The 14,150-nt window shown below is 58.1% G+C and overlaps 1 protein-coding gene across 5 annotated transcripts in view; it reads right to left on the bottom strand.

The window, feature by feature from the left end:
- Positions 1–7,433: 7,433 nt before the first annotated feature.
- The window catches only part of BTBD9 (BTB domain containing 9), a 432,378-nt gene continuing 425,661 nt past the window's right edge, over positions 7,434–14,150 (bottom strand). For 3 of the 5 annotated variants that reach the window (XM_028120529.2, XM_028120532.2, XM_028120533.2), the window contains one exon: positions 7,434–11,052. In XM_028120529.2, the coding sequence (XP_027976330.1) occupies positions 10,855–11,052 (198 nt within the window). In that variant the 3' untranslated portion in view covers positions 7,434–10,854. The remainder of the gene's footprint in view (positions 11,053–14,150) is intronic. The other 2 variants (XM_028120530.2, XM_028120531.2) reach the window with 2 other exon arrangements.

Genomic DNA, 14,150 nt, shown 5'->3' with positions numbered 1-14,150 from the left:
GACAAAGCTCAAAAACACGAGGCTGTGTCCGACAAGCCAGTCACAGATCACACATGATGTGATTCCGTTGAAGGGAGATGTCGGAATGGGCAGATCCATAGAGACTGAAAGCAGATGGGTGGTCCCGAGGGCCCCGGGGAGACGAGAACGGGGACTGATTGCCTCATGGGTGTGGGTTTCCTTTTGGGGTGATAAACATGTTCTGGACCTAGGTAGAGGTGCCGTTTGCACATCGCAAATGTACTAAATGCCACTGAATTGTTCATTTAAAATGGTGGATTTTATGTTCTGTGAAACTTCAATTAAAAAAAGTCTGGCTACCCTGCAGCCTCGCACTCGCGAGACCATGTGGAGAGCCCAGAATGAGAGAGAGAAGCCCCGGAGCCCAGCTGCCTCGGTGCCCAGGGCACTCGCCAGGTCCACGGGGAGCGAGCAAGTCTTCGGGTGACCTGGCCTGGCCCTCCGGCTGACCCAGACGACACCAAGTGGAGCAGTGTGTCTCCACCGAGCGCTGACCAATCTGCGGATTTGTGAACAAAATAATTATTGTTTTAGGCCATTAGGTCCTGGGACGGTGGGTCTGCAGTAACGTGGCGTGAACAGGTGACGTCTGACGGCAGCCGGGAGGGCTCGGTGCCTTAGGCATGGTGACTGTAAGTGGGTTTAACCAGCCAGGTTCTCAGAGGTGGTGGTCCTAGGCAAGCACAGTGGAGCAGACAGCTGCTGGGGGGTTAGACTGGGGGTGACGGCACCCGCCCTGACGGACTCAGCAGGTGCTGATGAAGCAGTGGGTTCTGGTACCTTCGTTGAGATCCTCACCAGTGACCCGCCCCTCCCCGTCCCTGTGGCACCTGGTCAGCCCCGGCAGCAGGGGATGGCAGCCCCGGCCCTGGAGGCAGGACACCGTTCTTGTCCAGCTGGGCCTCCAAGTGACTCTCTGCCAAGGGGCCCACTCCCTTTGGCCTGTGCCTTCACTGGGGAAGGTGGAAAATTCCGCCATCGCAGACACTCCCCCAGTGGTTCTCAGGGCTTCGGGTGTTGGCTAGCAGCCCCTAGCCAGGCTGGGCCCTTTGATGGAAACAGGACACAACTTAATCAGTAATGTGCCAGACATCAACCCGGCCCTGGAGACAGCACCCCTGGTCAGGTGCCCCAGCGCCTGCAGCGTGGGGATGACAGAGGCTCAGGGATGACAGAGGCTCGGGAGGCACAGGGCGGCCCGGCTACTCCTGACTGCTGGGCTGACGGGAACGAGGCGACGCAGGTGGTGAGGTGTCGACTTATTTCTGCCGCTCCCGATGTCCAGACAGTGTCCAGTCACCCCGGCCCCACTCCTGGGCAGGAGGCCGCTGCCGTGGATGGAGATGCAGGACTCAAGACAGGAGCTGCCCCTCCCAGGGGGTCTGACCAGGTGGAAGACCCAAATGTGCAGGAACCAGGGCCTCGGGATGGAGGTACTTGTCATTTTAGAGCCTGTTGTGGTCAGGACAGGTCTGGCTGGGCATTCGCCAAGGATTAGAGCCAACCAGCTTTAAAAAGTAAAAGTGACTCCAGGGCCTCAGAGAGTATTACTGGGAAAAGAGATGACCAAGGATGTGACATTAAATTGTGTAGGAATCCTGTCATGGGAGAAAAGAGCCAGGGCCTCCGCAGAACTGTGCTGTCTCCAGGTCTGGAGCATTGTTGAACGAGGGTCTCCTGTTGCCACCAAAGGGCCCACCCAGCTAGGATCTGTTTCCCCCCCGTCCCCTGAGACCCTGCTGTACCCATCGGGTGCACCTGCTGGGGTTTCCCCACAGCCGCTCAAGGTCAGCGGTTTGCCCCAGGGCCCTGCCCACCCCCCGGAGCACCACAGCCCCAAGCTGGAGGTGCCCACGGGCTGCTGCTGGAGATGTTCTGAAGAGCTCACATGTCCAAAGGGCACCGAGAAGCCTCGCCGGGAGGGCCAGGGAGGGCAGTGGACAGAGGAGCCAGGGCTTGGGCGGAAAGTGCCAGAGAGTGACGTGGGGCTTCGAACTCCCCTTGCAGCAAGGACAGTGCAGGCGGAAGGGGCCCCCGCTTTGGGCCAGTGGAGTCCTGTGGGCACACACCTGCTGCGCGCCTGCCGCCGGCCCAGGAGCGTGGCCCGTGGTCTTGTTGCAGCCCCACCGGCCTCCGGACCAGCCTGTCTGCTGTTCTGGGCGCTGGGTGGGCCCGGGAACGAGGGCACCCCCCACCTCCGCTGCGTGCAGGACGCACCGGCAGAGACGCGACCACTTTATGAATCGGCGCGCGTGTCCGAAGGGAACTGGGCGCTCCGTTTGCCGGGCGTCGTGTTTGTGTGTACAGGTCAAAGAAAGCTCACCGTAGCTGGAGGCAATCCCTCGGCGGCTTATCTTGCACTGTTTCCTGAGCTTCTGGCATCACCTCCTTCTTTTCCAACTCCGGTTTTTATTTGCAAACTCTCTCTCTTCTTGGCCATTGCTCGTGATTTAGGGAGGGGGAGGGGAGGCAGTGTTTGCCCTTTTTATCGTACTGCACGTGTTGCATGTCAGTCCAGACGGCCGACTGGCCTCCAAACTAGCCGTCTGCCATCTTGAATTCAGAGTCCCAAGAGCTTCAAAATGTAAATAGATGAAACAAGTAGAATATACCGGAAATGTTGCAGTCCCAGACAGGTGAAGGACTGAAAATGTGTAGCCACTTCGGAAGGGTTGGTCCTTCCAAGTCCTGGGCAAGTATGTCCCGGGTACAGGTACTGTAAGTAGTCGCTGGTGGATATTGTCAATGGAAGAAAAGCTAAGACCCTGAGAGGCAGGCAAAGGCTGTCCTTGAAGTCTGATGCCACGCCTCAGTAAAATGAAAGAAGAGTGTGCTGGGAGGATTGGATACATTGAGAAAGGAAAGTGGGGTCCCAGGTGCCCACACAAGAGCCAGCCTCAGGGACTATCTCAGCCGTGGTCGATTCCAGAAAACCAGATTCCACCCGAATCAGGCGCCCCCTAAATCCCATCCGTCCTCAGCCCTCTTCTCTTCTTGAAGCCTCGGGGCATTTGCCCCACTGATCTGCCCTCCCTGCGAGCTGTCCCCCTGAGCTGTTCAGGCACAGGGTCCCTGGTCCCTCAGCTGCCCTTGCTCTCACCTCCCCAGGCTCTACCCACTGGGGATCCCGGACTCATCCCAGGACCGTCTCTTCCCTGCTGGTGATCTCGTCCCAGTTACATAAACAATGGTGACACCGCACTCTCCGTGCTGCCCTCGGCTCCGGGCTGGGGTCCCAGCTGCTCGCACCTCTAGTTCAGTGTTCCTCCAGCCCGGGTGGGTTGTCGGGGCCGAAGCTGGGGGGCACTTGAGAATGCGGATCCCTGTGCCCCACCGGCCCGAGTCGGGACCTGTAGGTGGGGGCCGGGCACTCCATCACGTACCAGGGGATTGGTCCGCACCGCGGTGAGCCGACTGCTTCCAGGACTCCTCTCAAACTCGAAGAAAAACCTGGTACAACCATGACAGACTTTCCACATGGCGCTCAGGAAAAAACAGAAACCCAAGCAGTTTATCCCCTGAGCTAAGCTGAAATGAACAGGACCATCCCCACGAGTTCTGGTTCCTGTGATAATACAATCCTGAATATTTCCTGCAAATTGATACTCCGTGCGTGAAAGCAGTTCTACCCCTAACTTTCGCTGAGCTGATGTACCAAGATAAGTCGTCACCTTTAGGGCTAGGGTAAGTGAGAAGCAGCTCCTTCTCCGTCCCAGACCGTTTGTGTTTGTTGAGCTTCCTTGCATTCTACAAACCCAGCGTGTCCCCAGCCGGCTGCCCCATCCCTGGTTCTGTGAAGGCGACCCCATTTGGAGTCGACCTTGACCTTGCTGCTTCTCTCTCGGCACCCGACCCTCACATCCTGTCAGCCCCTGGAGATCGCCTGGTCCATGCAGCACCACCTTTCCCTGGAGTTGTGCAACAGCCCTCCCCCTCCTGCTCCCTCCTCTTCGCTCTACGAGAATTCTCCATCGGGGCAGCCGGGGAGCCTGTTACAGTGTCAGACCAGGGCCCTCCTCTGCTCAGAACCTTCCACTGGCTCCCACGTCACTTGGACAAGAGCCCAATGTTCTCTAAGGATCCTGGGGCCCTTCCCTGCCCTCCCCACCCCCTTGCTCCCCGGGCCCGTCACCCTGGGCCTCACCCCTGCCCCTCACCACGCCAGCCCCGCAGCAAAGGCAGGGCCCTGCCTTCCGCTCTCCCTCCTCCTGGGAAGGTCTGCCCAGAGGGCCTCAGTCTCTCCCTTACCCCCGGGGCTTAGCCCAGGTGTCCCCTGCCTGGTTTTCACCGGAGCGTCTGCTTCTAGTCCTGTCCTTGCCACGGGCACAAGGGCGTGAGGTGCACTTACACCCGTGGATGCTGTCTGTCGTCCGTCCCCCTCCTCAGCAGTGTAAATGCCATGAAGGCAGGACACGGGCCTGCTCTGTGCTCCTTGGTCACTGCTACGGCCCCAGCACGAAGAAAAGGGCCCGGGCTGCGTGGTGGTCACAGCCTGAGGGGACCCGGGGAGCAGCTGCGTGGTGAACCCCAGTCTCTCTGGATTCGGTTTTTGTCTTTTTCAGCACATCGACGAATTGCCGGGAACTGCAGTCCATTCTAGACGAACGAAACTAGGAGGTTCGCTCACACGACGGTGCCTAAATCCGGGTTCAAAACGGCCTTGACAGGAGGTTCCAGGGCTCAGCTACCACCACCGGAGGGGCGTTAGCAAAGAGAAATGTCAAGTCCTGCGCGCAGATTCAGAAAACAAACACGCCTACCTGCTCCAAGCTGTTCTCGGTGACAAGAGCTCAGTGCGAGGCCAAGGTCGGAGGCGGCCAAGTGCGGTTGTGTGGGGTGGCGGCCCCGGCCCGGCGGCAGCAGCGGACTCGCCAGGGTGCACACGTGCTGCCGGGCATCGTGCCCCGCAGGGCCCCGGCAGAGACAGGGCGCTGAGTGAGCACGAGAGAGCAGCAAGGCCCAGAAACCCCAAAGGCGGAGGAGCTTGGCGCGCTCTCGGAAATTCAGGGTATACACAAGTTTGGCAAGAGTAGCTCGTCGGCCAAGCCCCACAGCAACCCTGAAACACTGCTGTCATCCTCTGCATTGAGCCGAGGCCCACCTCCCCTCTAGCTTTTCCAGGAGCTGGGGCTGGGGTGGCCTCAGGACCTTAGTTACGGGGAGAGTTCTGAGTGTTCCTGCGGGCGAAGCTGGGCCCCAAGGCCCTGGGGTGCTCGGCCCAGGGCTGGGCTCCTCCCGGCCATGGCAGGGCCCTGTGCTGTCGTCGCCTGCAAGCTTCTCTGATTCACTGGCAGTGCCTGGCCCCGGGGATGGTGAGACCCCGCTGCTTGGGGCAAGGCCTTGGAGGGAGCAGCCGTTACGGAGGCTGGGGCTGGGGCCCTGTCCCTACCATCAGGCTCCAGGTGGGCAGAGATGTGCATGGGGAGTGACCTGGAACCTGGGGCTGGGAGCAACCACGGGAGGACCAGCCTGCCCCTGCACCCTGGGCAGCGGGCGGACGCGCGTCCACCTTGGACAGGCTGGTCCTGTCTGTACCAGCGCTGTCGGATGCACTGTCTTGGGCCATAACCCCTGGGGCTCATGTGACAGGATGAGAATACTTGGTGACGGATGGGTGGGTGGACGGTAGTAGTGACTCCAGTGTTCCCAGGGTAGCCACGGAAACTCAGGCCCCAGAACCCAGATCCCCTCCTTAGAAGCCTCTCAAGACCCTCTTGCCCAACTTTCCTCTGCTGGCGCCTCCCACCTCCAGACGGGCTGGAGACCCCCTGCACTGGCTCTCGGAGGTGGCCTTTGTCAGCTGTCCCAGCTGCAGGGACAGCCGAACAGGAGACAATGGTGGAGGCAGGCAGAGGCCTTCTCCCTGCTCCCAGCTCAGGGCTATAAATACTCAGGATGCAAATGGTAAATGCTCGAGACTTATAAATTATAGGTGGATGGTTGTGAATCTTTAGGCCATGAGGCCCCTTGGGGATATTTCAGTTCTTTAAAATAAAAACAAAAACTAACCTGATGGGCCTGGAGGGCCCCTTTCACAGTCTGGCTTTCGTCTGGGAGAGGCCGGGGTGCCAGGAAGGAGGACTGAGGGGCAGGTGAGCAGGGGGCACCATGCCCCTCGCAATGAGTCCGTCACAGAGGAAATGACCTGGCCCGGGTCAAGGGTGACCTTCTGCTAGGTTGGAATGTTAGCCCATGGGCATTATTACTTTACCAGTATTTTTTAACGAGTAGTTTAAGAGACCCGGGATATTCAAGGTGTGTGTTTGTGGGGGGAGCTGATCTGTGCACCTGCCCCACAGCCCTGCTATGGAGGCAGGTCCCAGCCCGCATCCGGCCAGCAGGAAGTCCTGCCTGAAGGGACGCGGGGCGGGGGAGGGGGATCCGGTAGGGGAGCTCCCAGTCGTCCGAGCGCAGCTCCCACGTCTGCAGAGGCAGGAGGTGCATGTCCCCCGCCCAGCCAGTCTGATGGAAACCAGCAGAATCACTGCGTCCTGTCTCCTCCCCACAACACCGCACAGGGCTAGCTAGGGCTGAGGCATACGGGAAGTGGGTCTATCCTCCGAGCAAACCCTTCTCACCACCCGGTCTCTCATACCACTAGGGCTTCAGGATCCTGTCCAGTAATTAGGCTGCCCGGTCCACTCCGAGGAGGAGAAACAGAGCATCCTAGTTGCCCTGCGTGCCGTCTGAAACCATTCCTTTCCCCTTTCCCAGAAAGTCCTGAGCAAACACCAGGCACCAGGCCGACTTCTAATTTAATATTATAATAATAAAAACCATGGTGGTACAGAACCATGAGCTGCATTTTAAATTCCTCGGGCCACTAATGAGCACTGAACTCCTGCTGGAGCTGTTGTCAGGACAAACACACAGAATCGATGGCTGCAGCCGCCAAAACAAATGGAGCGTGGCCTCTGCCCAGCGACAGTGGCCCCCCTGCACGGGAGGCGGCATTAACATGGGAACACCAAAAAGCCAATGCTGATGAGGAGAAACTCTTGGAAGGAGACAAATTTAATTTTCTCTTCCTCTTTTGACACCTTTCTTCCTTGTGCAAAGGAAGGTTCTTAAGCCCACAATGGGGTTCGCTCCCTCTCCTTTTTACCAAGTGGCCTCGGCACACAGGATGCTCTGCTTTTTATTGCGGATTATACCTTCCTTTTTTTCTTCCGAGTCTCTAGAAAGAATAAGTGATTACAATTTTGTTATCTTCTATAAAAAAAAAAAAAGAAAGGTGAAGTTGATTGGGTTGGAGCCGTCTGCACAATAATTTGACAACTGGGGCGACAGTGTAAGTAGTGAGCCATTTTTTGCACAATTCAGAAACTCATGTTTTTTTTTTTTTTTTGACCAAGGGATCACTCTAACAAAAACATCCCACTCTTGCTGAAAATAATTTCTTTTCCCAACTCTTCTAGGAATAAAACACTTTTAATGTATTTGTCAGGAATCGACACTTCATTTAATAAGATTAAAAAGTAACAATTTGAAGAGCAATTGAGAAGAGTCCCACATCCATCACGGGCTCCCAGTTCTAACGAAAGTCGGAAGAAGTAAAACAGAAACAGCACTGAGAATATGGGGAACAAGTGTAGGCGGGCGTGCGCGCGCGTCAAACTATCATACCTGTTTCAGATCCGCAGACGAGCAGGCCGCCAGCCCCGCGCGCACATGGGCAGTGGACGCAGGCCCCACCTGGTGTGCCCAGTGTCACCCCAGCTGGCCCTCCCAGCAGCTGCCAGAAGGCAAAGGCTATCCCCCAAACCCCAATACAGCTGATTCTTGCCCCCAAATCATGATCTAAAGGGAAGGGCAGGGGGCTCTGGCAGTGTTCTACTTCCTGACCTGGCCAGTGGGCACGAAGGTGGTGTTCCACGGTTAGTAACTGAGACGCATCACAGGCACGGGCCAGAGGCCACAAGCACCTCTTTATCTGTCCCCACGCAGGGCCAGACCTCGCCCGACCTCTCCTCAAACCAGTTACGGCCCAGGCTGCACCCTCACAGGGTGGGGTCCCTCGTCTGCCCCCAGCCCCCTGCTGACTGGTTGGGTCTCCTTCCTCACACTCCACAGGGGAAGTGGCCACCACCTGCTGCCAGGGCAAGGACTCTGCGGGCACGTGGAAGGCCTTCCACTGCGCGCCAGGCTGTCTTGTCTGTGCTCCCGTTTAGCTCCGTGGGGCTCTTCCAGTTTGGGAGCCGTTTTGGTCTAGCTGGCTGCAGGGAGGAGGCCTCCACAGGGCCAGCCAGGGTTCTGGAGATCTGCGCGTGTCTGGGGCCACGTACCCTGACTGGGGGGCTGCTGGCCACATCCAGAAGGCCCCGGCCCAGCCAGGCATATGCAGAAGGAGCCCCCTGCTCCCCAAATCAGAAGGCCCATCACGGAAGGCAGAGCCCACTGGCCTGGCAGCAGGAGGTAGAGCAGAGCGGCTTCTGTGGTGCTTCGTCCACGTCGGCCTGCGCTCTAGAGTGGGCTTCCATGCAAGCAAGGCCTCCCGTCCAGCCTGGGAGACGAAGGCGGCCAGCCGACGGCCGCAGCCGCGGGGGAGGGAACGAGGCCATGTGCCCGTCCCCCCTGCTGCCACATGCTGGCCGCTCAGTCTTCCCTTCCTTCCCCTATCTGCTGAGACCGACTCTGATCCCCCAAGACAGACCTCGGGGCAGGCATGTGGACGGTGCGGGCGCGGAAGGGAATCCGCGGGGGAGAGCGGGAGGCCAGGAGGCGCCCACACGTGGGTCTGGTGCTGAAGCTCTGCAGCCTGTGCCTCTTCGGTGTGCCACGGAGCTGCCAGACCTGGGCCCGAGATGGTGGCGTGGGCCGTGGGCCGGTGGGACCCAGTGGTCTGGAGATAGAGGGCCGGAACCTTCCAGGTCCTCACCAGCCCACTCCCCTCCTCCCAGGCCAGCGGTGCCAGCCAAGCCCGGGGACTCTTCTCTGGACAGGCGACTTCAAAGTTTGAATGGAGACTTTCCAAACATCTGAACTCTGCCCTCGCTGACTTGGGCTCCTCTGCTCCCCGCCGGGTGGTGACTGCGCCGTTGAAGGAAGTGCCGAGTGAGCAGGAATTCTCCACGCTAATTGGCGACCGCGTGCCGGATGCTGACAAAGGCAGTGGTCAAGTCCCACGGGGCGGCCACCCATGGCCAGCAAGCAGCCCCTGCCATCTGTTACAGGAAGCTTCCGCCCCCTGCTCCCACCCCGTGAGATGCCTGGCACCCTTCAGGGGTTCCACTCGCCCCACACGGTGGGGGAGGAGTCAGATGCGCAAGCTGAGAGCGGGGGTGGGGGGACCCAGAGCCTCTGCAGCTGTGGCTGGCGCTGTGGCACCCCCCTCCATCTCCTGCCACCCATGTTCAAACAGAAAAGCCCACCTTCCTGCTTAATCATGTGGTTTGATGCCCCCCTGCTGCTCCCATATTGAGAGATACACTCAAGACCAAGTTACACTGGAGAAAGCATTTAGTTAGTGGGCCCGGGGGCTCAGTGTCCACCCACAACCCAATGTGTCTTTAAGACCCCGGCAAGGAACCTTCTCCTGTAAGCCCACCAGGCGGGGTCACAGGGTGTGCAGAGGGCCTGGGCCTGTGTCTGCGGGACCAGGGGGCTGCGGCCGGGCTTCCGTGGAGCCCAGTGAACCCCAGGCAGCAGGCTGAGCACGTTACAAAGCGTAGTTAGCGCTGGACTGGAAGTCACTAAGCAGGAGACACAGAGCCACGGCAGCCACGGCAGTCAGAGATCAGCTTGAGGAGAAAAGCTTCTTAGAACGGCTTTTTCTTCTAAACCCCGGCCGAGTAGTAGGGTCTGGTGGTGAAACACAGAAAGCCCTGAACTATCACAACCGTGCTGCAAAGCCCCAGTTTCGAGTTCCTGACCCTGGCCGGCAGGAGGGCCGCCGTCCCCACGGCCTGGCTAACCGGTGGTGATTCAGGGGCGGGCTCAGCCCAACCGGAAGCTGCTGTGGACTTCCAGATACATTTACAGACTTATGAACAGGAAATTAGCAGGTGGCAAAATATTTCCTCGTCAGCCTCCCAAGCTTAAAGCCTGGATATGTTTCAGGAATGACAGGTTAATAACTCAGGAATTCGAGTGATTATTAACTCCAGTGTCCTCAGATTGATTTGCTCATTGTGTATTTTGTTGAACTTCCTCAGAGGATTTTCCTTGTCAGACCAGGTGCCATGATGAGCCATCTGTGCCTCATTTCGGAGCTGTGCACAGAATCTCTCTGCTCCAGCCCAGGCTTAACCGTACAAAACTAAGGAAGGAAAATTACAGCGTCAAAAGGGATTAAAACAAGTGATTTGCTGTTTGAGCATTTCAAAAAGATCTGGAACAGCTATGAGTCATTAAATGGACAATAACTAAAAGAAAGAAAAAATCATTTAGTTGCCAGGGCAATGTGTTCCATAAAAGTAAACACTCTTCGGAAACCCACTTTGTAAAGGGTGCCTCCAGGTCATAAAGGCTCAATGGATCCTCCTGCACTCGAGCTCAGGTGCCGAGGTATTCCGACACGGGCCCGTCTACTGCTGCCTTCTGTCCCCTTTGCCCAGGTTAGATTAGAGAGGTAGGGTGTTAATGGTGGACTTGATGAAGACTGAAGACCCATTTTCTCCCCCTGGAGACCAGCCTAATTTGAACAAATTGAGGAGAACAAAGCAGCCCCTTTCTGTCCTTGGGAGAAAGCCTGTTCTGTGTCCGCGTTTTTGCAGCCCAGTCTGCCCCTCCTGGGAGGGGAGGGGGGTGGTCAACAGAGATCCCTCCTGAGAGGATGCCCATCCTGGCCCCCTGCCCTCGGGGCCCACCCGTGCCTCCACGTCGGCGCCCCCTTTACTGGTGCTGCCGGTTGGGAGAGCGAGAGGCGGAGCTGGGGCTGGAAGGCAGGGAGCTGCCGCTGGGGGCCTGCAGGGCATGGGGTTCGAGCTGGGGGCCGGCCAGGCTGGGCTCCCCCGGACCCGACTCCTCGCTGCTTTCCTCCTTCTGGCTGTTCTGCTGCTCCGGACACTCAAAGTGGACACAGTGGAACACCTGGCGAGAGAGAGCAAAGGGCCGGTGAGCGACGGTGGCCGTCTCACCCGGGAGGCAGCCAAGGTAACTCTGGGCCAAGGGTGTTGTCCTCAACAAGGGCTGAGAGCTTTGGGTGGGAGGTCACAGAGGCCAAGGGGAGGAGCTACGGTCCATGAGGTAATTCAGGAGAAACACACATCAACCCTGGCTACTTGTTAGAGGTGAAGTTCAGCAAAGTGGGACAAATCCAGGAGGGCTCCCAAACTTCTGGGATGAGCCGGCACAGGAGGCTGGAGCCGAGGCAGCCAGCTGTGGCGGGGGGGGGGGGGAAGGGGGCAGGAAGGGCCGCACAGGCTCACTGGGGCAAGGGAGGCGTGTGAGGAGGGGCCTGGCAGTAGCGGATCCCAGCAAGAGGCAGGGGCAGTGATGGGGAGGCTGGAAGCCTCAGCTGGAATGGGGTTTAGGGGTGAGTTCCACTTCCTGAGGGGCCCGATGGCTCAAGAGTTTTAAACAGACTGGTGTGGTGGACTGGAGGGACGGAGGCTGGGGGAGGGCCGGGGGGGACCGTTGGGGCAGAAGCCCAGCCACTGGACCAGAGCCTCCTGGACAGACAGCTGGTAGGGCTCTGGCTCCCCAGACAGTATTGCCTAATCCCCGGCTTTCTCCCTTTTGTCTCCAGGCTTCTGCTAAAGAAGATGGTGAAACTGGCAAAGCTCTCAGTGAACTTGGGTACAAATGCTGAGCGTGCCTGGTTTGTAGTGATATTTGCACTGGCTGGTGGGTGCCTGGAGCCTGCGTGGACAGCCACGAAAGGCAGGCCATGTGGCTCAGGGGCATGGTACCTTCCCGGCCCATGAGGGCGGGACACACTGCCCCCCCCATCGCCCCGGGCCCCCCAGTGCTTCCGGGACAACGGCAATCCCCACCCTGCTCCCTTTTTTCCGAGGGCCTGCTGGCTGAGAAGAGCTGCTCAGCTTCGATTCTGCCCGTGTGGCGAGTCTGCTCCTAGATAAGGGCCTGTCTGTAAGCACAGGTGCCCCGGGAGCGGGCAGGACGCAGGGTGGGGCTGGTGGGCACCTGCTCCTCTCGCTGAGGGAGGAGGCACAGCTGTGGCAGACAGTTGCAGGGGGTGGGGGTGGGGGGACAAGGAACTGTCCCTCCTTCGTCCCAGGGGCTCTGTGGCCACCATGGCTCAAGCATGCGCACTGTGCACACACACACACACAACCTTCTACTATAGAAGTGGTTCACAGAGGAGAAGACCAATGTAATGGCAACTGTTGAGATTATAGTTAAAATATAAATTCCGTGCTTACCTTCCTGCACCACTATTTTCCCCATATTCCCACCTCAATTCATTTATCTACCGCTGTTACAAATTTCACATCTCAAACTCTAATATGAAGACTAACGGAGGCCATGTGTCTTCAGGTCTGTCCTGTTCATTTTGGCAGAGCTGGGCTCCTTGGAGGGAGTGGATTTCTCTCCTTGAAGCTCAGGTGGGCCCTGTTCTCACCACGGTGCTTCCTGGGGACCTCGCGGTGCCAAGTCACCCCCATCCCCCTCCCTTTTCCTTTCTTCCCTTCCTCTCTGCCCATTTGAGCAAATCTCCCTGTTTGGGCCCATCTGCAGGTGCTAACCTGGCAAGAGCCCGACGGGAGGGCCTGTTATGATTTTGACCTGTCTGGGCAATCAGCTCTGACCTGTGCCACACAGGTAAACCTGAACATCTTCTGAGTGGCCACTATTAATCTCTTCTTCTCCATCAGTTTAATGTTCTTTAAGCTTTTCAAGTGACAAGACCATCTTTGGGCAGGTTAGTGACGGTCTCTCTGGCCTTAGGAGCACTCCTCTTTCTAAGTGCAGGTGGGGCTTTCGGGGGCACACCAGGCCAGCCCCCCCCAAAGGCAGGTGCCTTTGGGCAAAACACCCCTCCACTGCCTGGAGCCCCACCCGCACCATCTCTCAAGCCCCTCCCTGGAGCTTCTTGCAAGCCAACAGACATCCTGTTCTCTTTCCCAGCCCAATCCGGTCTCACTCCGTCCCCAGAGCCTCCATCTCCATTCTCTGGCAGGGAAATGTGCACACACTGTCCTTACTGCACCTTCCCCATTTCTGACCCTGAGTCCTTAGCCTGCCCCATCAGGCTCTCTAGCCCGTTATTTGTGCAATCCTGCAGCCTGCACTCTCGGCTCATAGCTCCGGAGACTATTCCTCAGGCCCTGGGGCTGACCTGATCCGTGCATTGACTGACGCTTGCCCAGTCCTCATTACCTTCCCTCTGTATGGAAGGGGTTTCTACCCCCGTGCGCCTGCAAGCTTCTCTGTGCCCTTAATTTCTGGGCAAGCTCTTGCCCCACAGGCCCCACGAGGCTTCAGGCCTCCCGCCCCCAAAGCCTGGCCTACTCCTGCCTCTGTCTACCCATCTCAGCAACCTTGGGACTCAAGGACCAACGCATGGTTGCCCTTTCTCCCATGCAGGCCTTGCACAGGAATAAACACATCACTGTTTCAATTCTGGATTGAAAAATAAACTTAAAAAGCTCTCTGTGGGGCCAGGCACTATTGGCTGGCCCTTCAGAACGTGCCTCTTATCTTGGAAAGGGTCCCATCAGCGTCCCTACTCTAAGGGGCAGGGGGCTTCTGCTCCACATGGTGCTGGGAAGGCCTGGGAGGACTGTCTGTAGTGGGCGCCTAATAAAGGCTTGCTGGCCTGCCTCTTACTGCCCTCCTTCCCGCTGTCATTCCCACTTCCAGTCTGCATCTCTCTTTTCTCTAACCTGGGTGATGTGAACGGCACAACCGTCTTTAGCCCATTTAACCAAACTGCTTTAAAATAATAGTGCAAATGGCTGTTAGTCCCCAAATGGCCAGCAATAGTGCCAATGAATCTCCGTGGGCTGTTTTCATGTTCTGCTAGGGCTATCCCTCCTGAGAGAGCCTAGGCACTGCTCCCCTGGCACCTGTGGGCCCCCCCCTGCTGTCTGAGTTAGGGCAGACAGGAGGCCGTGGACCCCGGCTGCTGACTGCCTGACTGAGCCCTGCTATGGCCCCGCGACAGGCGTGCAGGTGACCAGACAGGAGGGACGGAGCCACCTCCAAACCGGGCTTCAGTCTGG

The sequence above is a fragment of the Eumetopias jubatus genome, unplaced genomic scaffold (genome assembly GCF_037043125.1).
Source record: "Eumetopias jubatus isolate StellerSeaLion01/CBP00866 unplaced genomic scaffold, mEumJub1_p1.0 scaffold_6, whole genome shotgun sequence".
Lineage (NCBI taxonomy): Eukaryota > Metazoa > Chordata > Mammalia > Carnivora > Otariidae > Eumetopias > Eumetopias jubatus.
Note: the sequence above shows the minus strand (reverse complement) of the source record. Positions and strands in the feature narration are given on the sequence as shown.